Source organism: Nerophis ophidion, linkage group LG18 (assembly GCF_033978795.1).
Source record: "Nerophis ophidion isolate RoL-2023_Sa linkage group LG18, RoL_Noph_v1.0, whole genome shotgun sequence".
Lineage (NCBI taxonomy): Eukaryota > Metazoa > Chordata > Actinopteri > Syngnathiformes > Syngnathidae > Nerophis > Nerophis ophidion.
The window spans coordinates 19,729,854-19,755,413 of NC_084628.1; the positions used below are offsets into that span (position 1 = coordinate 19,729,854).

The 25,560-nt window shown below is 39.8% G+C and overlaps 1 protein-coding gene across 2 annotated transcripts in view; it reads left to right on the forward strand.

Moving 5' to 3' along the window:
* LOC133536847 (FRAS1-related extracellular matrix protein 2-like) overlaps nt 1–25,560 on the forward strand; it is a 334,085-nt gene that overhangs the window by 271,934 nt on the left and 36,591 nt on the right. For both annotated transcript variants that reach the window (XM_061877482.1, XM_061877483.1), the window contains exons 9-16: nt 10,310–10,459; nt 17,433–17,642; nt 17,717–17,914; nt 20,897–21,061; nt 21,132–21,314; nt 21,385–21,515; nt 24,882–25,037; nt 25,118–25,421. In XM_061877482.1, the coding sequence (XP_061733466.1) occupies nt 10,310–10,459; nt 17,433–17,642; nt 17,717–17,914; nt 20,897–21,061; nt 21,132–21,314; nt 21,385–21,515; nt 24,882–25,037; nt 25,118–25,421 (1,497 nt within the window). The remainder of the gene's footprint in view (nt 1–10,309; nt 10,460–17,432; nt 17,643–17,716; nt 17,915–20,896; nt 21,062–21,131; nt 21,315–21,384; nt 21,516–24,881; nt 25,038–25,117; nt 25,422–25,560) is intronic.

Sequence of the window (25,560 nt, forward strand, 5' to 3'; positions counted from 1 at the left end):
CCATTCACACTCTGATGGCGGGAGCTGCCATGCAAGGCCTTAACCACCACCCATCAGGAGCAAGGGTGAAATGTCATTTCCAAGGACAGAACGGTCGTGACGAGGACGGCGGAAGCTGGGATCGAACCTGGAACCCTCAAACTGCCATACCGTCCCCATACATTTTATTAACCAATGTGCTGTTTTAGACTGCAATATTGTTCAATTAGGGACATGTATTACGTATGCATAGCTTGTGTGCTATTCTCTGCGTAGCTGTTGTGTAGCTGCTGACTCCTATGTTTACATTTTGTGAATGACTTGACTAAAATTGAATAAAAGACCAAGCTGTGTGTTTATTGCAGGACATTTAGATGTTAACTGGTTGCCCAGCTTTGCACAAGTAAACACACTGCAGGAGCTTATGAAGCATACATGATTATGCTTATGAATTTAATTTATTTCGAACAGAGGACCAACCTCGTCAAGTCCGTTGTGTCCTGAGCAAGACACTTCACCCTTGCTCCTGATGGGGGCTGGTTAGCGCCTTGCATGGCAGCTCCCTCCATCAGTGTGTGAATGTGTGTGTAAATGGGTAAATGTGGAAGTAGTGTCAAAGCGCTTTGAGTACCTTGAAGGTAGAAAAGCGCTATACAAGTACAACCCATTTGTTTATTTATTTACTAATAAGATATTGGAAATGTTAAATGCAAGCCAGTAGAATCCATACTTGGTTTTTGTTGCTGATATCAGACCGATTTCAATATCAGATCAGCACACACTTAATTATAGTCAGCTTGCTGTGTTTTTGCCAGTTCTCGCCCACTTTGTAGCGGTGCAAAACTAAGTAGCATTCTTGTTTTGGTTCTGCTTTAGAGTACCCCCCACAGGTGTAAAATGGAATTTTTAAGAAGCCACAATGTAAACTCAAGCTGCAAGCAATCTAGAATGGGCCCTTGCACCTCCGTGCAACTCGGGGTTCATGCCAGTCAGCAGGCACAAATTCTCGCATGCAACCACGTCCTTTTCGATGCCCGACCCACCACCAAAGATTTTGGGAAGATCGGAGGATGTGTAAGAAAGTTATGACCGTTATGATTTTCCACCACAAGGGGGCGACATTGGTGTCGATATCAAGGTCTCGTCATAATCAGACCCCAACGTTAAAGCCTCATCAGCGTGGGAGGAGATCTGATAATCTGAAGTGAAGTCATGAAAATGTGATGGTTAATGGCGAGGAGCAATTTTCAGGCTAGGGCCACAATGAACGGGTACTAATAGCTACTGACCCTTCATCATCATCATTTTACCAATTATGGTCAAGATCTGAATTTGTGGAACTTAGTCATAAATGTTGAACGTTTTGTGGGGAATCATCAGATCAAAGTTTGGCGCCATGCCACGCCCACATCCTATATCATAGGCAAAATTCCTTGACAATTTATCATCGCCCATCTGTCGAGTATCTGTCATTTTGACCGCAGCTGATTTGTTCTAAGTTGCTTATAGGAGGAGTTCATTAATGCAGTGGTCCCCAACCTTTTTGAAGCTGCGGACCGGTCAACGCTAAATCATTTGTCCCGCGGGTGGAGGAGCTCGGGGGGGGGAGGTTTGTTTTTGTTTTTTTGTCTTTGCCATCAAAAAGGGAGGTTTTTTGGGTTGGTGCACTAATTGTAAGTGTATCTTGTGTTTTTTATGTTGATTGAATAAAAATAAAAAAATAAAATTAAATTATAAAAAATTATTCTGCGGCCCGGTATCAATGCATTAATGTACAACTCTTGTTTTTGGCCTAAAAAGGACAAACGTTTGTTTTCAGTTATGGGTTCCTGTTAATGTTACGTGCATCCTGTCATGATCAACGTCTCCAGCCATTTTCGTGATGACACGGGAACGTAGTAGCAGGGGGCATTTTTTTTCTAATTTTAAATGGGGCGCTAGAGAGTCAATTTGGAAATTTTGGGTGTGGCACCCCCCAAATATATATATTTTTGCAACAGTTAATGGCCTACTGAAATTAGATTTTCTTATTTAAACGGGAATAGCAGGTCCATTCTATGTGTCATACTTGATCATTTCACGATATTGCCATGTTTTTGCTGAAAGGATTTAGTAGAGAAAATCGACGATAAAGTTCGCCACTTTTGGTACTTCCTGAAAAAGCCTCGCCTTTACCGGAAGTCGCAGACGATGACGTCGCAAGTGTGGGGGCTCCTCACATATTAACATTGATTTTAATGGGAGGCTCCAAAAAAATCAGTTATTCGGACCGAGAAAACGACAATTTCCCCATTAATTTGAGCGAGGATGAAAGATTTGTGTTTGAGGATATTGATAGCGACGGACTAGGAAAAAAAAAACGAGTTAAAAAAAAAAAATGCGATAGCATTGGGATGTATTCCAATGTTTTTAATCACATTTACTAGGATAATTATGGGAAATCCCTTATCTTTCTATTGTGTTGCTAGTGTTTTAGTGAGATTGAATAGTACCTGATATTCGTAGGGGTTTGTCCACGGGTGTCTTGACGCCATGTCTCACGGGTGTCGACGGCAGCTGTACGGACGACACAAGCTCAGCTGATATCCGGTAAGTGGCGACTTTTTAACCACAATTTTCTCACCAAAACCTGCTGGTTGACATTCGGTTGGGATCCATGTCTGCTTGACCGCGCTCTGATCCATAGTAAAGTTTCAGCTCCGTGAATTTTAAACAAGGAATCACCTGTGTGTTTGTGTCGCTAAAGGCTAAAGCTTCCCAACTCCATCTTTCTACTGTGACTTCTCCAATATTAATTGAACAAATTGCAAAAGATTCAGCAACACAGATCTCCAAAATACTGTGTAAATATGCCGTTAAAGCAGACGACTTTTAGCTGTGTGTGTGTGCAGCGCTCATACTTCCTGAAAACGCGTGACGTCACGCGTACACGTCATCATTACACGACGTTTCAAGACGAAACTCCCGGGAAATTTAAAATTGTAATTTAGTAAACTAAAAAAGCCGTATTGGCATGTGTTGCAATGTTAATATTTCATCATTGATATATAAACTATCAGACTGCGTGGTGGGTAGTAGTGGGTTTCAGTAAGCCTTTAAGGCACTTGCAACATTTTTCGTGAGTTTTCGTGCAAGTTGCCCTCAAAAATTGCAATCAAAGTAAGAGAACAATAATAAACTAAGCAATTTCCCATAGGGCCTTTGCAACCTTTGCTGCCTGTGCCCTACAATGACAAAATACAAAGCATACAAGTACAAAATACCCACCGTAAATGTACAGTGATTAGTCCATTCATTACATAATTGGGTATGCTCATAGGGGAAAACATTTTAAAAGTACAAATGATATACACAGTATTTAAAGATATATAACTTTGTGTCAGCTTTATGTTACAGGTGACATTATTACTTATTTACAATACAGATATTAAAGCCTTGAGTTTGGCCAATACCAATATTAACCGGATACGATATCAGCACAAATGATACATGCTTTTATTATTTGGTAGTGAGGAATGTTGGAAAATGTCTTATCAATTAAAATTAATCAAACAGAGAACAATGGACTGATGTTGTCTTTAAGTTAAAGCGGTCTCTTTTTTTTGGGGTAACACCACATGGCCACTAAAATGTATTAAGCTCATAACGTTGTATGCAGACACGTGTGTTACTGAAAACTTTTTAACATGCTTATGATTTGGAGACTTTGTATCTGTGATATTTGTTTACATTGAAAAATGTTGTGTTTTGGACACTTTTAATGAATATCTGGCTTGCACTAATCCGCTACTTGTTAGTTTGCTTGTATTGCATCAATATCTGATATCCATATTGGATCGAGAAACCCTACAGTTTACGTTTTTTTCGTACTACACTGCAAACAAGAGTTGTCAATATACTGATAAAAAGACTACATTTTAAGAAAAATTACAAAAAAATTGTGAAATTAACCAGCTGCATGGACAGATCATTGTACTTGATAAGACATCCTGAATTAAGATTTGTAGACCTAAGATTTTGCAGGACTTTTAAGATAGAAATAAATATTTCATTTTGAAAACTGACAAGACCGTGTATAAAATTTTAGCAAGATCTGCCAAAAAACACGGCCGCAATCAAACAGAAAATCGACCTTAAGGACAACAAATTGTCCGCAAAGTCATATTATGACTGTATTGTTAGAGCATTGTATTTTATGAAGATAATAATGATCCATCCATCCATTTTCACCTATCTCAGCTACAATCGGGCGGAAGGCAGCATACACCCTGGACAAGTCGCCACCTCATCACAGGGCTATATATATATATATATATATATATATATATATATATATATATATATATATATATATATATATATATATATATTAGGGCTGTGAATCTTTGGGTGTCCCACCATTCAATTCAATATCGATTCTTGGGGTCACAATTCGATAATATATCGATTTTTTTCGATTCGATTCCCGATTAAAAAAACGATATTTTTCCGATTCAAAACAATTCTGTATTCATTCAATACATATGATTTCAGCAGGATCTACCCCAGTCTGCTGACATGCAAGCAGAGTAGTAGATTTAAAAAAAAAAAAAAAAGCTTTTATAATTGTAAAGGACAATGTTTTATCAACTGATCGCAATAATTTAAATTTGTTTTAACTATTAAACGAACCAAAAATATGACTTATTTTATCTTTGTGAAAATATTAGACACAGTGTGTTGTCAAGCTTATGAGATGCGATGCAAGTGTAAGCCACTGTGACACTATTGTTCTTTTTTATTATTTTTATAAATGTCTAATGATAATGTCAATGACGGATTTGTAATCACTGCTATGCTGAAATTATTACTAATATTGATAATGTTGTTGATAATATTCATTTATTTTTCAGTACTTTTGGTTTGTTCTGTGTCGTGCCTGTGTCTCCTCTCAGTTGCTCTGTTTATTGCAGTTCTGAGTTTTGCTGGGTCAGGTTTGGTTTTGGAATTGGATTGCATTGTTATGGTATTGCTGTGTAGTGGTTTTTTGGATTGATTTAAAAAAATAAAATAAAATAAATATCGATTTTTTAAAAATGAGAATCGATTCTGAATCGCACAACGTATTCGATTCGTATTCGAATCGATTTTTTCCCCAGACCCCAAATATATATTTATATACATATATGATAATATATAATTTTTATTCTTATTATTATATAATTATTTTGTATAATTAATATGTTATTATTACTACTATATTTATTATATATTTTAATATATGTTTAAAATATAAATTTCTTAAAGATGAAAATAATATATTTGACATACCTGGCCTTTGAGTGCAGTTTCTCACAAACAAGGCAAACAATGTGCTTCTTGCATAATTGCTCCCCCTCTAAATGTGGAGTACTCACACTCAGGTAACTTTAGACGCTCGCTGCCGCTCCAGTTTACCTTTCAGCTAATGAGTCGCAACGCTTTGAAGCTCTCCTGCCGATAAGCCCACAGTGGAGCTCCCGGCTGCCAATCTCGGTCTGGCTAGAGATGCTCTGATTACTGCTGGTGTCGGAGACCGGATGCAGGCAGCAAAAAAAAAAAAAACATCTTTGTTTGACATGTCTGAGAGGTGGGGGGGGAGCATTCTGGCACCTGTCAGGCTCATGATGCAGCACTCATTGTCCTGCCAGCTTCCTGGGACAGACGGAAGCACAACTCTTTTTGTCCTTTTGCTTGCACTTTGCAGGTAACACAAGTGGTAGAAGTTAGAACCACGGGTTTTACCATTCATGCAAGGTGTCTTATAATTCAAAATCTCAGGTATGATGTTCTAACAGTCATTTTTGTCCATAAAAACATGTTTATTAGCACCAAATTAGAGAAAACTCTGTCATCTTCGTCACTTGTTTGCCCCTTTTTTTAGAGAAAAGCTCTTGTTCTTATCGAATCAAATCAAATCAAGCTTAATTTATAAAGCTGTGGAAGTTGCTTCCTAGCGGTCGTACTGACAGACAATTCACAAGAGCCAGGCATGCAAAGTTGAACACATTTTTTAATGTGCATAGATTTCTTCAAGTCTTTCTCCCGCAGAACGTGACTTTTCAGTCACGTACGTATCCTCTCCCCCTCTTGCTCCCGGCCACTTACTATTAAAGACAACAGATGATTAGATTAACACATGCCACCTGTGAATCTAATCACCTGCCAGCTGTTGACCCATATCCCTCATCATCACATACGTACGCATGGATACAGATACCAAACACAAACACATACACACACGCAACTATATTGACCAATGATTGCATGTCTGAGTACAGAGGAGACATGTGAGTAAACACAATCACAAGAGCCATCTGCACCAGTAGATCACCAGACCATGATGACCAGGACGCTGACACAAAAGCGCCCCCACAAGCACGGCTGATAACCCCTGAGTCAGATGGCTCATCTGAGGAACGTTGGAAAATAAAAATAATACAACTTGTAAAATAGTAAGAACCATGTGTAGAGATAAATAATAAAATACAAGTAAGACATATGAAGATTAATAGAAATATATATATATGTATATATATATATATATATATATATATATATATATATATTCAGTAAATAAATAATACATTTATATACATAAATAAAATCTTGCATAACTAATAGGATAAAAAGTAAAATACAAATTAAGTCAATTAAATAATGAATAACAGGTGCAAGCCAGGGCTTCACGGTGGCAGAAGGGTTAGTGCGTCTGCCTCACAATACGAAGGTCCTGCAGTCCTGGGTTCAAATCCAGGCTCGGGATCTTTCTGTGTGGAGTTTGCATGTTCTCCCCGTGAATGCGTGGGTTCCCTCCGGGTACTCCGGCTTTCTCCCACTTCCAAAGACATGCACCTGGGGATAGGTTGATTGGCAACACTAAATGGTCCCTAGTGTGTGAATGTGAGTGTGAATGTTGTCTGTCTATCTGTGTTGGCCCTGCGATGAGGTGGCGACTTGTCCAGGGTGTACCCCGCTTTACGCCCGATTGTAGCTGAGATAGGCGCCAGCGCCCCCCGCCACCCTGAAAGGGAATAAGCGGTAGAAAAAGGATGGATGGAAGGTACAAGCCAAATCAAAAAGGTGGGTCTTAAGCCTGCTCCTAAAAACATGAACGTTCTCTGCAGCCCTGAGGTCCTCCGGCAAACTGTTCAATAATGGGGGACATAATGGTGGAAAGGTGCCATCCCGTGACTTTGGGAATAATTAGGAGATGAGTGCCGGAGGAGCTCAGGGACCAGGAAGGTTCATAGGGTAAAAGCAAATCTGAAAGATAAGAAGGCCCAATACCATAAAAACGTTTATAAACCATAAGAAGAACCTTAAAATTGATCTTGAAATGCACGGGGGGAGCCAATGCAGAGATTTTAAAACTGGTGTATTGTGAGCCCGCTTTCTGGTCTTTGTCAGGACATGTGCCGCTGAATTTTGGAGTAATTGTAAAGGTCCAATTACTTATTTAGGAAGACCAGAAAGCAGGGCGTTACAACAATCTTTACGACTTGTAATAAAAGCATAACGTCAAGAAGGGAAAACAGACCCTAGCTAAATGAGGACACCTCATGTATAAATAAAACATTTCACAGAGAGCGGCTTTTAAAAATATGTATTTAAAGCAGTGGCGTCCAAAGTGTGGCTCGTAACTCGTGTGTTGTTGGTTGTCAGCATGTAGTTTAAATAAAAAAACAAAACGAAACAAGTAACAATGCAAGAAAAAAAGAGCAAAACAGCATAATGTACTCTGCCAATTGTTTCCCACGTTATTTTTTGAATAATCCCTAGTTTTATTTATCAACTTGTTTGAAGTCATTGACTAATCTTAATTTAAGCATGAATTAATATATTTGTTTCGGTTTCAGTTCAAAAATTTCTAAATCAAGAAAATAACTAATCAAATAAGATGTATATTTTTTCCCCACCAGATTCCGCAACATCTTCAGGATGGTGTTTTAAGAATTAAATATTTATTTCTGTCTTAAAAGTCCTGCCAAATCTTAGATCTACACATTTTATTTCAGGATGTCTTATCAAGTACAAAACCCAAAAACCAGTGAAGTTGACATGTTGTTTGAATCCATGGTTTCAAATCCTGATTCTTTTCTTCTTTGTTCCGGAGAACACGACGTCCACAGTTTCCAAAAACTATTGGAAACGTGAACTCGTCAGACCACAGAACACTTTTCCACTTTGCATCAGTCCATTTTGGATGAACTCGGGCCCAGCGAAGCCGGCGGTGTTTCTGGGTGTTGTTGATAAATGTCTTTGCATAGTAGAGTTTTAACTTGCACTTAAAGATGTAGCGATGAATTGTAGTTACTGACAGAGGTTTTCTGAAGTGTTCCTGAGCCCATGTGGTGGTATCCTTTACACATGTTGCTTGTTGATGCAGTACCGCCTGAGGGATTGAAGGTCACGGGCATTCAATGTTGGTTTTCGTCCTTGCCGCTTACGTGCAGTGATTTCTCCAGATTCTATGAACCTTTTGATGATATTACAGACCTTAAATGGTGAACTCCCTAAATTCCTTAAAATAACTCGTTCAGAAATGTTCTTAAAATGTTTAACAATTTGCTCACGCATTTGTTCACAACGTGGTGACCCTCGCCCCATCCTTGTTTGTGAATACAGACCATTTCATGGAAGCCTGTTCACCTGTGGGATGTTCCAAATAAGTGGTTGATGAGCATTCCTCAACTTTCTCAGTCTTTTTTGCCACTTGTGCCAGCTTTTTTGAAACATGTTGCAGACATCAAATTCCAAATTAACTATTGTTTGCAAAAAATTACATAGTTTACCACTTTGAATTTTAAGTATCTTGTCTTTGCAGTGTTTTTGTTTTTATTTACAATTTACACAATGTGCCAACTTCACTGGTTTTGAATTTTGTACAATTATATGTCCATGCAGCTAATTCATTTCACAAATTTTTAGTATTTTTTTCTTAAAATCTAGTCCTTTTATTGTATATTTTGACAGCACTTGTTTGCGGTGTAGTAGGAAAAAACATAAACTGTAGGGGTGTCTTGATCTGATATTGATATCAGATATCGATGCGATACAAGCAAAATAACAAGTATCAGATTAGCGCAAACCACACATCCATTAAAAGTGTCCAAAACATAAATGTAAACAAATATCACAGATACAAAGTCTCTAAGGCAGAAGCATGTTAAAAAGTATTCAGTAACACACGTGTCTGCATACCAGGTTATGAGCTTAATAGATTATATATATCAGTGGTTCTTAACCTTGTTGGAGGTACCGAACCCCACCAGTTTCATATGCGCATTCACCGAACCCTTCTTTAGTGAAACATTTTTTTTTTCTTTTTTTCAAATTCAAGACAAGAGTTATGTTTTTGGTAACACTTTAGTATGGGAAACATATTCTAAGTAACAAAGACTTAATTTAGCGTTATTTGCACACTAGGGGAACAAATTCTAAGTAATAAAGACTTAATTCAGAGTTATTTGGTTAGGGTCAGGGTTAAAGGGTTAGGGTTATATTAAGGTTATGCCGAATAAGGCATTAATAAGGACTTAATGACTAGTTAAGAGCCAATATGTTACTAATTTGCATGTTAATAAGCAACTAATTAATAGTAAATATGATGCCCATACTAAAGTGTTACCATGTTTTTTTTTTTACTGGTGCACAGAATGAACCGTGCATGAACATCACCTTGTTCAAACAATAAAACCAACGCAGTGCATAAACTCACAAATTACACACCTGCAAATCAGTCTGACTTCTGTTCTTGCCGTTTCAGTAATTGGCCGATAGGGAGAAGTTGATATTTACACGATTAGTCGGGTCTGTTTTGACCCCCGCCGAACCCCTAAGGCCGACTCACCGAACCCTTAGGGTTCGAACAAACCCAGGGTAAGAACCACTGATTTTATATATATATATATATATATATATATATATATATATATATATATATATATATATATATATATATATATATATATATATATATATATATATATATATATATATATATATAGCCGAGCCTCCTGGACTTAATAAGGTTGGGGATACCTAGTCTAATGTATTTTTATGTCTGCAGATGTAAATCCCCCTGAACATCATTCCAGGAAGCTGTTTTATGCGCTACAATTACAGCATGGACTGCCTGCATGTTTTTCAGTGGAAACTTTCCCTAAGTTTCCTCTGTAATAAGTGTTATTCTCACATATCGTGTTGCAATTAATGCTCGATTCCACAGCATCGGCCTGTATCCTGTTGTCAGGCCGCCAAGAGAAGATTATGGGTTGCACATGCTCATGTTCCTGTTTGTTCTCCGCAGCACCCGTCTTCTACTTTGGCAACACTGCCTACCAGGTGGACGAGAGCGATGGCTTCGTGGAGGTTCAGGTGTGGAGGACGGGAACCGACCTCTCCAAAGCGGGGACCGTCACGGTGCGCTCCCGGAAGACAGATCCGGTCTCGGCGGAGGGTACGTGTCCTCGCAAGCAGCCCGGTCGCTGACAGCTTAGGAGAGTTAACGTTGAGAGAAATGTAAACCAGGGACAACAATAGGATCAAGTCGTCACCCTGTCGCTCTTTGTCTGTGCCCCGGGAGTCCGAGGAGATTTTAACGCTGGATATGCGGAGGGGGGCTGACCTGTGGAATGTAAACATGGTTTGAGGCTGGAAAAGTCAGGCCTGTTAGGCTCTTATCTGTTTAAGACTTGTACAGGCACCCCTTTTGTGAGAATAATGGCGGTTTGAGTCAGGATGCAGCCTTTGGAATTCCTTCTGATTGTCCCGCAGGTTGGTTTGCACTTAGAATTTTGCTCGCTATGCCCTTAAGCGTTCCTCACAGCCACTATTATCTCATGCCTTCCGGCACTGATTTTCTCCGCCTTTACAACCGGCTCCTCCTGCACAGGCTCCCTTGACTGCAATTTAACCTCAAAAATAACCAGCAGATAATCATATGCAAACTCTCCCTCGCACACTTTGGTCTGTGAGTACATGAGGAGAGCCTGCGGGCCAAGGCTGGCCTATGGATGGGGAGTCTATCACAAAGTACTAGTGGAAGTACAATAACAGTAATGGTGGACCAAGCAAACAAGGAGTCATCCGAGTGAAATCATATACGGACTGAAATCACATAAATAATGAGGAATGGAGAGTACAGTTATTTATTTGATGCTCAACCAAGAAAGAGAAAACTTCACCGCCATGCTCAGACCACATATCAGGATGATAATACCAACTCTTTGCAATTTAGTGCCAACTTTTAGTGTAGTACCCATGGTTCAAATCCGGTACTAATCTGGCAAATGGCGTACGACGGGTTGTTTTTTTGTACAAAGCATTGAAACAGCCTCAAAGCACAGAGTGCATGTTACATCAAACTTGTCTATGAAGGTTCTCAATCATGCAGGTCAGTCCTGGGCAATTATTTTACTCGGGGGACCAGATTTAGTGGGGCAAAAAAGTATTTAGTCAGCCACCGATTGTGCAAGTTCTCCCACTTAAAATGATGACAGAGGTCTGTAATTTTCTTCATAGGTACACTTCAACTGTGAGGGACGGAATGTGAAAAAAAATCCAGGAATTCACATTGTAGGAATTAAAAAATATATATTTGTAAATTATGGTGGAAAATAAGTATTTGGTCAACCATTCAAAGCTCTCACTGGTGGAAGGAGGTATTGGCTCAAAATCTCACGATACATGGCCCCATTCATTCTTTCCTTAACACGGATCAATCGTCCTGTCCCCTTAGCAGAAAAACAGCCCCAAAGCATGATGTTTCCACCTCCATGCCTCACAGTAGGTATGATGTTCTTTGGATGCAACTCAGTACTCTTCTTCCTCCAAACACGACAAGTTGAGTTTATACCAAAATGGATACATGGGTGATACAGCAGAGGATTGTGAGAATGTCATGTGGTCAGATGAAACCAAAATATAACTTTTTTTTTAACCAAAGATTAACTAAATAAAATACAATGCACTAATATTATTTGAAAACAAAGTGCACCAAATTTTACATAAAAAGTCAGGCTTTTTTCCAACTGTCCCACAGTCAGAAAGTTATGTAAGTAAATGATGAATTCATGGGGTCAAGATTTGGTCAATTTCAGCTGTCAATAATAATATGATACATAAATAATAAATTTCAGCGTTTATCTTGCGGCAAGAAAGTTGCTTGAAGATAAACCTCTCTCCACGTCTCCAGCTTATGTTCTTCCAGCTCATATATTTGTACCACTGGCGACATGTGGTATCTTTGAAGGATTATTAAGAAGTCTGTGATTGTCAGCATCCCCGTAGAGGGTACAATTAACCTGTTAGCAATAGCATTCGATTCTCTCAGGTTGAGACTGATAACTACACAAATGGAGTGTCACTGACTATTTTTTACTACATGTAACAAAGTAAATAGATCATATTTGATGTGATTTACCGTCCTTCCACTTGTTTACTGCTTCCTATATTTTACATTTATCCAATAAAATTTCAGAGTGCCAGTGAGCAGGTGCCATCGTTTCTCTGAAGCCGGGCTAAATCCTCGCTATTCCTCCGTAAATACGTTTAAAAGAGTCCGTCCTCGTCTCGTAGATTCGCGTACCAAACTGAAGTGTGTAAAAATTAATGAACAGCAATAAACTGTACACTAATTTAACACTACAGCTCAGTAAAAATACTGCAGGGTAGTTCCATTGATCAGCGTTCTTCAGCCTGTAAGTCGAGAGTTCCTTTCCTTCTTCTGTCTCTCCCTTGTCAAGTATGTTGCATTAAAAACACACCAGAAATAGAAATAAACACATATTGCATATTGTAAAGGTGGCTGAAAATACAAAGTTTTAGAAACACCCCGACTGTGTTCAACCAATCAGCGTTTGACAGCACAGCCCGCCCCTCCGAAGTTCCTCGGGAACTTTGAAAGTACCACCTTGCTACCAGGAACTAGGATAGTAGTTTTTGGTGGAAACGAAGGGGGTAGTTCCTGTAAAAGTTACTGTGGTAGGAAAAGGCTTAAACACTCAAGAGTGGACAGTCTGCCTCTCAGTAAGAAGAAGGCGCTCAAAAGTACAAAAAGGTTGCACTATTCAAAATGTGCTAGCTTGATGCTAATTGACTTTGGACATGCCATAGACATACTAAAGATTAGCATCAGCAATTTTTACGTGACAATTTCAGCAGCACTAAATTTGATATTTAAAACTAAAACTAAGCTGGACGTTACAATCAAAGAGATGCTGTGTAATAAGTTTTATATTTAATATTTTCAGTATAAACACTTTGCAGGGCTCAGCAAAAGAAAAGACTGGCACATTCAACTTAATGGCAAAGACTACTTTCTGACTAAGGCACTACTGCTTTCTAACGTCTTGGAATTGCAACTGCATGCAAATGTTACTATTGTATATAATACACAACAGTACAATACTTGCAAATGAGACAAAAGTGTAAGAAAAAAAAGATAACAACTGGACAGTAAAGATCAATGTTAAATGTTAAAATAAAAAAATTGGATTAAAAAATAATAATAATAAATAACTTTTACAGTATGGAAGGGATTCATTTTCCCTCTGAGTGGAAGAGGGTTAATGATTTTGCAAGGAAGTCTGCTGAAAATGATGGAAATTGCCACGCCACATAGCAACTGACAGTTGGAATTGTCAAAAAAAACATTTTAAGATATTCAACACTCTACTGCCATCAGGCGGCTGAAGTGCATATTGCAAACCCCCAATTCGTCACATTTCATGGGTTTAAGTTAAAGTTAAAGTACCAATGATTGTCACACACGCACTCGGTGTGGCGAAATTATTCTCTGCATTTAACCCATCACCCTTGATCGCTCCCTGGCAGGTGAGGGGAGCAGTGAGCAGCAGCGGTGGCCGCGCCGGGGAATAATTTTCGGTGATTTAACTCCCAATTCCAACCCTTGGTGCTAAGTGTCAAACAGGGAGGTAATGGGTCCCATTTTTATAGTCTTTGGTATGACTTGACGATAAACTGTGACGATAGGGGCCGAATGAATCCCCTTCCTACTGTATTAACACACTTGAATACACACAAAAGTACCGAAGACCGGTACCATATTGATTCCCAAGCACCGGGAATTGGTACTGTATCGATTCAAATGTGAAAGGTACTCATCCCTAATGAGCAGCAAATGTGCTTACCTACTTGTTTACGCCACTTCTGAGAGAGAAGGTGCTCAAACCTTTTTGAATTTAAAGTAGACCCCTCAGTCCAGACCAAATTTCTCCTAAGAGGGACAAATAAACAAATCTTGTATCTTCAAGCTTGTTATGACATTACGAAGGAAAAACCTCCTTCCTCATGAACATGAGACCACCCCTGCCATTTTCTACACCCCATACTTTCCATCCTTGAGACCGACGAATTTGTGAGATTCGGGGTGGGGGTTAGGTGGAAATTGAGGTGGGTAGGGCAGCGGGGGTGTATATATTTTCAAGCATTTATTTTTATATGTATATATATATATATACGTATATATATATATATATATATATATATATATATATATATATATATATATATATATATATATATATATATATATATATATGTGTGTGTGTGTATATATTTATATATATATATATATATATATATATATATATATATATATATATATATATATATATATATATATATATATGTGTGTATAGGCAACACTAAATTGGCCCTAGTGTGTGAATGTGAGTGTGAATGTTGTCTGTCTATCTGTGTTGGCCTGCGATGAGGTGGCAACTTGTCCAGGGTGTACGCCTCCTTCCGCCCGATTGTAGCTGGGAAAGGCACCAGCGCCCCCCGCGACCTCAAAGGGAATAAGCGGTAGAATATGGATATATATATATATATATATATATATATATATATATATATATATATATATATATATATATATATATATATATATATATATTAGAGGAGTGGGGAATACGAATCGCGATTCTCACGTTGTGCGATTTTTTTTTTAAATCAATTTTTTTTTTTTTTCAATCAATCCAACAAAAAATTACACAGCAATACCATAAGAATGCAATCCAATTCCAAAAACCAAACCTGACCCAGCAACACTCAGAACTGCAATAAACAGAGCAATTGAAAGGAGACACAAACACGACACAAAACAAACCAAAAGTAGTGAAACAAAAGTGAATATTATCAACAACAATATCAATATTAGTTATAATTTCAGCATAGAAGTGATTAAAAATCCCTCACTGACATTATGGTTAGACATTTATAAAAATTAAAAAAAGAACAAAAGTGTCACAGTGGCTTACACTTGCATCGCATCTCATAAGCTTGACAACACACTGTGTTCAATGTTTTCACAAAGATAAAATAAGCCGTATTTTTGGTTCGTTTAATAGTTAAAACAAATTTACATTATTGCAATCAGTTGATAAAACGTTGTCCTTTACAATTATAAAAGCTTTTTTAAAAATATCTACTACTCTGCTAGTATGTCATCAGACTGGGGTAGATCTTGCTGAAATCCTATGTATTGAATGAATACAGAATCGTTTTGAATCGGAAAAATATCGTTTTTGAATCGAGAATCGCGTTGAATCGAAAAAATGATATATAATCGAATCGCGACCCCAAGAATCGATATTGAATCGAATCGTGGGACACCCAAAGATTTGCAGCCCTAATATATATATATATATATATATATATATATATATATATATATATATATCCATCCATCCATCCATCCATTTTCTACCGCTTATTCCCTTTCGGGGTCGCGGGGGGCACTGGCGCCTATCTCAGTTACAATCGGGCGGAAGGCGGTGTCCACTCTGGACAAGTCGCCACCTCATCGCAGGGCCAACACAGATAGACAGACAACACTCACACTCACATTCACACACTAGGGCCAATTTAGTGTTGCCAATCAACCTATCCCCAGGTGCATGTCTTTGGAGGTGGGAGGAAGCCGGAGTACCCGGAGGGAACCCACGCATTCACGGGGAGAACATGCAAACTCCACACAGAAAGATCCCGAGCCTGGATTTGAACCCAGGACTGCAGGACCTTCGTATTGTGAGGCAGATGCACTAACCCCTCTGCCACCGTGAAGCCCTATATATGTGTGTGTGTGTATATATATATATATATATATATATATATATATATATATATATATATATGTGTGTGTGTAAATAATCCATTCATGAATGAGTATATCCGTACGGCCACCGTGTTCAATGGAGAAGTCTGATCTACAAAATTTGCAGGCTGCATACCCCTTCCCCTTCGAGCTGTCCTGGATGAACTGAAATTATTTTTTCCAATCATTTTTGAACTTGCAAGCGTACTTCTTATCTTACTCATCGTCGCCATGTATTTTCTTCGTTCTTCTTCTGTTAAGTTATTGGACATTACTACTTGCCATAGTTTTGAAGCCATGCATGATGGGAATCCGGATGTTGTGTGACAGTGTATTAACGTGCCGGTTGGAATAAACACACGCTGAGAAATAGCTCCGTGCCTGCCTACTTTATGGGTTATAGATAAACCTATGGATAACGGAGACATATATAAAAGTCTCCTTTTCAGGTAAGAGAGGACGCTAAAGGCAGTTCCTTAAAGGCACGCCCCCAATATTGTTGTCCTGGTGGAAATTGGGAGAAATTCAGGAGAATGGTTGCCCCGGAAGATTTTCGAGAGAGGCACTGAAATTTGGGGAAATCGGGAGGGTTGGCAAGTATGCTACACCCACAATATTGTACAAAACAAAAGCAGGCTTTGCTATGCGTCTTGAAATAACACTACAATCTGTCAGTCAGCTAGAGAACTGGGAGATGTAAGTTTGATTATTTTAGAATAGAATAGAATAGAATAGAGTTTTATTGTCATTATTGCAATGAACAGGTTCAAAGAACAACGAAATTGGAGCAGCTCCTCCTAAGGTGCATATACAATATGGTAGTATAAATAGTAAAAAAAAAAAAAAGATAGAGATGACAGATGTATCTATGTATATGTATATGTATCCACACAGATGCATATCTGCATGCATATGAATACATATACACACATACATAAAACATTATTGCACATTGTAGTCCGAAAAACATTTAAACATTACACATGAGGACATGATGGACATATTGTGCTCACTCAGTGCCTGTTTAATGCTACTATGGCTCTTGGGTAAAAGTTATTTTTTAGTCTATTGGTGCTCGCTTTTAGCACCCTGTAGCGTCTGCCTGAGGGTAGCAGTTCCAGGTGGCTGTGCCCGGGGTGGAATGGGTCTTTCAGGATGCTCTGTGCTTTCCTGAGACAGCGGGAGCTGTACAGGTCAGCCAGGGGGGGGAGGGGGCCTCCATCATTTTGTTTTTCATCAGCAAATATGTTAACCTAGCATGTAGCTCACATAGCCATGCTGGTGTTGCTAAGGTTTGTGTCCTCCCGGACAGCTGGAGCGGATTACGTCGGAATCAGCCGGAATCTGGACTTTGCGCCGGGTGTTACCACTCAGACGTTCCGTGTCACCATCCTGGATGACCTGGGCCAACCGGTGCTTGAGGGTCCCGAGAAGTTCGAAGTGGTGCTCCAGATGCCCATGAACGGCATCCTCGGGGAGCCCAGCAAGGCCACCATCCTCATCAACGACTCTGTTTCAGACCGTGAGAGAAAAGCCTAAAAAAAAACTGATGTTGGGTAAGCGATGCCGCTCACCAGTGTTTTTTATTTTGTCCAGTGCCAAAGGTGCAGTTCCGTGATGCCATCTACGTGGGAAATGAGAACTCTGCGCAGATATCAGCTACTGTGTACCGGAGTGGGGACATAAGCCACAGGTCCACCGTGCGATGCTACAGCAGGCAAGGCACAGCCCAGGTCATGATGGACTTCAACGAGAGGCCCAATACTGACGCCTCCATCATCACTTTCATGCCAGGTACCAGACTCACTAAAATAGACTTCGCGGCCATTTAACTGACCGAGTTCCGTTTTAAAACCTGGGGGACAAACATTTTTGCCGAACATTCCCAAAACAATATAGCGCTCCTTTTGTGTAGGGCAAGGGTCAGCAACCCGCGGCTCTCGAGTCACTTGCGGAGCTTTTTCAAAAATGTATTTGTTGTTTTAATAATGTTTCTTTAGGAGGACAAAAATAACACAAACCTTCCCAATTGTTGCAAAGCCCACTGATTAATATGTTTCTGTTTATGCTTCACTAATGAGAGTATTTTGCTAGCGGCGTTTTGTCCTACTAATTTTGGCGGTCACCATAATTGGTTTACGTGTAGAACTTTCTCTAACGCTGCCACAGAAAGACGTGTTTTGTGCCACTCCTTCTTTGTCCCATTTTGTCCACCAAATGTTTTATGCTGTGCGTGAATGCACAAAGGTGAGCTTTGTTGATGTCATGGACTCGCGTGGAGTGCTAATATTCCATGCTGACATGCTATTTAAGTACATATTGCATCATTATGCCCCGTTTGTAGGTATATTTGAGCTCATTTCATTTCCTTTACCTATGTCCTCTGTGTATTTGATTTATATTTGCATGTCTCATGACACATTATCTGTATGTAATATTGGCTGCATTTCTAATTGTGTGCCATGTTGTTCCAGACCACAGGAAACGTTACCCAGCTAGCAAAGATTAAATAACTCCATTAGAAGAAGACAGCCTGTCCTTTCCTTTAACTTGGGCACACACATCTATATACCTTTGGCAGTTTTATGACAGTCATTTCCAGGAGTTATCAAACCATCTGAGACACTTACTTAATGTGTTGCCTTCATTATAACACTTACATAAGACTTTTAACTTTTTTGGGCTCCAGACAGATTAGTTTTTTGTATTTTTGTTCCAATATGGCTCTTTCAACATGTTGGGTTGCTGACCCCTGGTGTAGGGGAACTTGGACCTCTTTTAACACATTGGTAGATCCTTACATCGACATTTTAACCTTGTTAGTAAACATAGAACACTGGGGTCAGAACTCAGGATTTACTTAACTGATTTAAAGCTACCCATTTAAATCCTCTCATTTTTGGAAGTTACACATTTTTTTTCCGTAATGTGATTTATGTAACCAGGCTTGTTTACTTCAGATGCAGTCGGTAACCATTTGTTCAACTTCTTGAGTTGTACTAGTGGTGTTCCTCAAGGTTCCATTTTAGGTCCTCTCTTTTTCTTCTTTGGGGCTTTTCAACTGGTGGTCCGTTTAGTTCTGTCATGTCTTTTGATCATGTCTTGTTTAAGTTATGTTCTGTTTGGTTTTTGGACTTTTTTTAGTTCCTGTTTTTTCACTCCCTGTTTTGTCAATATGACTACCAATCAGTTCACCTGTCCTCACGACCCACGCACCTGATTCATTTGAACTCACGCACCTGTTTTCAATCACCACATCACTATTTAAGCCTGTTATTTTCTGTTTGTCGGTTTGGCGTCATTGTGTTCTTTTCATGCTCTGTCCTTGCCAGTTTTTTTCATGCCAAAGTCCTTGCTGCCCTTGTCAAGCCATAGTACGTGTTGTTTGCGTTATGTTCATAGTTTATGTTAAAGTGTTAGTTTTGTTTCTTTACCCAAGTTGTGCCTCTGTTGCGAGTGCTTTTTGTTTGTACCTTTTTTTAGTTAAAATTAAATAATTTTTTTACCTAAACGCCATGTTATGAGTAGTCCGTCTGCTTTCCTGAGAGAACGACCCCGCAGCAAGCTGTGCCCCCCCCCATCATGACAAGTTCAGTTCAGAAACTTGTGAAAGAGTCACATTTTTGCAGAAAATGTTCAAAAACATAAAGACATGCTGTCATAAAGATGGTCCCTGACTAGCTTTTTTGCAATAACCCTGAAAAAATCAAATACATCAAATGTCTACTCTAGGATGGTAAGTCTCCAGAATATGCAAAATAAGATTGATAATAAAGGGAGAAGTCCGACCTCCCTATCTTCAGCTTTCTGGAAATGTGGCCCCCAAAACGTTTTTCCAGGCTATAAAGTGCACCTGTTTTTGAATTTTAAAAGAAAAAATATATGTTTACGTATATTAGCCGCACCAGACTATAAGCCACATATATATATATATATATATATATATATATATATACTGGTACAAAAGATTTTTATGGACATACCCTAATTGTTTCCAAACGGTGCCTGTCACAAGGCAGTGAAACGGCTGATCATACAAAACAGAAGTCATGCTCTCCAATCAGCTAAACAGACTCAATAACTCCACGGTGGCAATTTGGTGAATTTACAAAACAAAACAAAAATAATGCCATTTTAAGTTTATGATATTGAGAGTCATCCTTTGATCCAATCTTTTGTTCTAACATGCCAGAGGCAGTTCACCTTGGAGACACTTTACCGACCTGCTCCCAGTGCCACCCACACTGGTTTGAATGTAATTTAGCAGCAGAGACAACTGTAAACATTTAAGCATATTTGCTAATGCTGAAAACGCTAGCTTGTACAAATATGCATGAAAACACTCCTACAGACATCACACATGGGATGGTTTACGAAGCATAACTTGTTTTAGTTATATTGTAAAACTTACAAACGTTGCTTGGAGTGATGATTGAGGAACCCGTTTAACCACAAACGCTCTTGACGGTTATACTTCTGGTTCAGGTCACAAAACCGGAAATACGTTTTCAACCCACAGCATGTGCAGTGAGCGAACTCATCCAAAAGATGGCACAACGGTACAGACATTAACACAACCTCTCAGTGTCTCCGTGGGTGTTATTTGAAAATAATTTGTAAATTACAAAACATTATGGCCATCAGCTAAGGAAAATCCATAAATTAGTCGCACCATTTTATAAGCAGCAGGGGTCAAAGCGTGGTAGCCTGAAAAATATAGTCGTTGAATATCCCCGCTATACGTGCTTTACTTTTTAACGCTGGGTTTTATTTCAGGGGAGGTGGAGAAACCTTGTGTTCTGCAGCTGGTGGACGACACTGAGCACGAGGAAGAGGAGGAGCTGCGTCTCGTGTTGGGCAGCCCGAAAAGCGATTCTTCGTTCGGCGCATCCATCGGGCGGCAGAAGGAGACGCTCATCAGAATAAAAGACGACGGCGACAGTAAGTTTGTTTTTCATCTTGATCCAACCAAATGGTGGTCGTTTATCTACGCTGCACTTTGCTTCCTCAGAGGCCGTCATTAAGTTTGGCGAGACCAAATTCAGCGTGAATGAACCCAAAGAAAGAGGACAAATATCTGTGGTGAAAATCCCGGTGCTGCGTGTGGGAGACTCTTCCAAGGTGTCCGTGGTCAGAGTCCACACCAAAGACGGATCTGCGACCTCGGGGGAGGACTACCATCCCATATCTGAGGGTGCGCGACAAGGCGAGGGGAGCATTGACCTGAAGAGACCTCGAATTAAATGTCCTCTTTTTCTTCACAGAGATTGTGTTCAGGGAGGGCGACTCTGTGCACCAGGTGGCGGTGGAAGTTCTCTATGACGGCGTTAGAGAGATGAGAGAGGCCTTCACCGTGCACCTGAAACCAGATGAGAACATGGTGGCAGAGACGCAGGTCGGGTTCAAACCTTTTTTTAAAACATTTGTTTGAGTTTCAAGGCATGTACAACTTCCAAAAGTACAATCAAATATCAAGTGTTCCTTTTTTCACCCCCCAAAACAAAACGCAAACAAAAAAAATAACACAAATTGAACATTTTAAATACTAAAAAAAAACATTAAAAAATAAAGAAAATGTAAAATGAAATTAATCAGCCTATAATAAGTACAAGAAACCTCTTAAAGCATTTTTGTTAAAGGGTGTATTGCGATTTTGTCCAATTCATTATTGGAATCCTGAAAGCGCATTTTGGCCATCTTCAACCTGACATTGGTCGTTATTTGTTATTTTTTTAAATTATCATTAGGTAACTATAATAAATGTAACCCACACAAAAAAATACATGTGTAATACATCCAAATTATACGTATGCTGTAGATAGATAGATAGATAGATAGATAGATAGTACTTTATTTATTCCGTCAGGAGAGTTCCTTCAGGAAAATTACAATTTTCAGCACAATCCCATTCAAGATCAGACAAACATTACAGGGAGACAGAACAGGATCGCTGACGGGTCTGCCGGCTTCCAGTGCCCCTTACAAAAAAAGATGACATACAGGTAAACAAGTGGGGTTTGGGTGAAGAAAAAAAAATAGAAGATTAAAATAAAATTAAAAAATCGGTCTTAGCCTAGGCCCTGGAGTGGGGGTGCAGACTGAGGCCAAGGGGAAAAAAACAAAACAAAACAAAAAAAAAACCAACAACTCATAGCCATAGTACACATCCCTCTTCCGTGTGTGTAAGAGGGAAACATCAAAGAACACAGAGGACATTAAAGACATTAAAGCAGCAGATACAACCAGACACTTCTACATACAGCTATGAATAAAAAGTAAAATAAACATATCCACTGTGGTGGCCTCTGCGGTGTTCCACACCATCGTCTGCTGGGGTGGAGGAAGCAGGGCCAGAGACAGAAGCAGACCCAACAAGGCAACCAAGACAGCCGACTCCACTCTCGGCCAGTGTCCAGTCCGCATGGATGAGCGAGGATACGTCCAAGTTGACTGAGGTGTCCGACACCTGCTCACCCAGTCGAGACACCGCGAAGCCTCTCCGTCCCAGCGCTCAGTGCTAGCTCCGCAGTCCTGTCCCCTCATCCGCATCTCCTCCAGTACATGCAAACAGACTCTGGTGTAGCAGAGACCCTGCAGCTGGTCTCCATGGCCAAAAGGCTTCCGGGAGGCAGATCCAGAAGTCCACAAAAAAAGCGCCACAGAGGTCACGAAAGTGCCACCCCTTGTCACACAGTCCCAAATGGTCCCGGACCAAAATGCAAAAAAATATAATACCACATGAAAACAAGAGGGAAACACAAAAGGATGACACAAGAGCACAGAGCTCCTGCCTACAGCAGCCACTACAGCAGCGCCATCTTGGAAAAAATGTATATATCATAAATGTTATACTATACACTGAATGTGTGTAGTCAAAATATATTTGTACTTCCATGAATTTTCATACAATCATGCATTTATAGTGTTTTGATTAGTATTATTAGATGAATAAAGTATATATATATATACAGTAAGTACTTAAATGTGAAGAACATATGTATACAGTATTTTTCGGACTATGAGTTGAACTTGAAACCCTTTCATTTTCTCAAAAATCGACACTACATATAACCTGCTCAGTGGCGTTGTGGTTAGAGTGTCTGCCCTGAGGTCAGTAGGTCGTGAGTTCAAACCCCGGCCGAGTCATACCAAAAACAACCCATTACCTCACTCAGCGTCAAGTGTTGGAATTGGGGGTTGAATCATCAAAATGATTCCCGGGCATGGCCACCGCTGCTGCTCACTGCTCCCCTCACCTCCCAAGGGGTGATGGGTCAAATGCAGAGGATAATTTCACCACACCGAGTGTGTGTTTGTGTGTGTGACAATCATTGGTACTTTAACTTTTTAGTAACCCAGTGCGCCTAATGTACGGAATAATTCTGGTTTTGCTTACCGACCTCGAAGCAATTTTATGTGGTACATGGTGTAATGATAAGTGTGACCAGTAGATGGCAGTCACACATAAGAGATTCTGCAAGATGACACCAGTAAACAAAACCAAAACTTTAAATGTTCCATTGAGAATATAAAAAATATTACACACGGCGCTCAAAAATGTCAAAATGTTTTAGTACGACTTGGGTAAGCTATGAGCATTACGGCTACTGTAGAAAGACGTACTGTGCTACAACATACGAGTATTAGTATGGTGTGTGTATAAGGACTGCAAAACAGCACCTATTAGCAGACATATTATTATCACAATATTATGCCAAAACAACTTTTCCTACCTTCTGGTACCTGCTGATCTGTATTTGGGATCTGCATAAGTCCTGAAAATGTGTGCGCGTCCGATATTGTAGTCCATACTTAACCGTAGTCGATAATCTTTTTTTTTTCCTCTATCTTCTAGTTATGGGGCATTCATCCTTTGCTGTTGCCATTTCTAATAGAAAGTAGTGTACAGTTTGCACTTACAGTATATATGTCGGTAGACTCGCTCTGGAAGCGGTAAAAACTACCTGTGTAGTGAGTTTCCATTATTCACCCACAGAACTTTACTTATTAGAGAGTTCCGTTTTTTCACGGGACACATTTCCGGCGTTATTGTTGCACTTGTGAGCCACGGAGATGCTGCTCCGTTGTTGATTCAAATAAAGTCTGAATGTCATTAAAACAGTTAGCTCCATCTTTTGACACTTCTTCCAATCCCGTCCTTGCACGCTACACCGCTACAACAAAGATGACGGGGAGAAGACGCTGTCGAATTGGAGCCACGTAAATAAGACCGCCCACAAAACGGCCCATCCGGTCAGAAAGTGATTTGAAGATGATCTGTAAAACATAATCTATGCAAATGTTTGACCGAAGAACCACCATTACATGTTATGTAGACCACAAGTAAGTGTTTTAAATGTAGAGAAAATACATAGTATGACCCCTTTTAATGTGCCTTTTGTATGAAAATAGACCTGATTAGACCCGCTCATCGGAAGTGCACCCTATAATTCGGGGCGACCTATGACCGAAAAATACGGTACATTAATATTGTATTTTCTAATTATTTATTTTCTAATGTAACATTTAAAAAATGTGACACATACTGTACAATACATGTATTTTTATTTTATTTACTGATCCGCACGAAAGCATTTCTCAGACTTTTTTCGAGAGTAAAAAACACCATCTGCCAACCGGGTCAATGGGTTGCTGAATGAAGTCATGTATATCTCTGCAGGTTATTAACTATTGTGACTATTCAATTCTGCAATATTCACCACCTTCTTTACTGTCCTTCCCTGTTGATGTCAATCCTCAGATGACCAAAGCCATCATCTACATCGAGGAGACCAACAGCATGGCAGATGTCACCTTCCCCTCGGTGCCCAGAGTGGTTTCTCTGCTTCATTACGACAATGTGGACAAACAAAGAGACTCTCTGCCTTTGGCTGGATATCCTGTTGTCTGTGTCACTGTATGTCTCCACACATAGTAATAATAATAATGTATGAGCTCTTTTGAGTGACAGGTCTAATATCTTTCCCCCTTCCCTAGGCGTGCAACCCCAAGTACCCCGACTATGACAAAACCGGCTCCATCTGCGTGAGCGAGAACATCAACAACACCCTGACCCGCTACCGCTGGCTGGTCAGCGCCCCCAAAGGCGCGGACGGCGTCACCAGCCCGATGAGGGAGGTGGACTTTGACACCTTCTTCACCTCGTCCAAGCTCATCGCGTTGGACTCGGTCTACTTCCAGGCCGGCTCCAGGGTCCAGTGCGCCGCCAGGGCCGTCAACTCGGATGGCGACGAGGGGCTGGAGCTCAGCAGCCACATTGTGTCCATCAGCTTTGACGAAGGCGAGTTTGTCTCTTTTTGTTTAGTTCCCTTACAGTATTTCTTCCGTTTGATTCCACATATTGTGTCGCACAAGTCTCAGTTTTTTGGAACATGTTGACATTTTTGATCCACATTAAAAATGCCATATTTCCTGTTCAC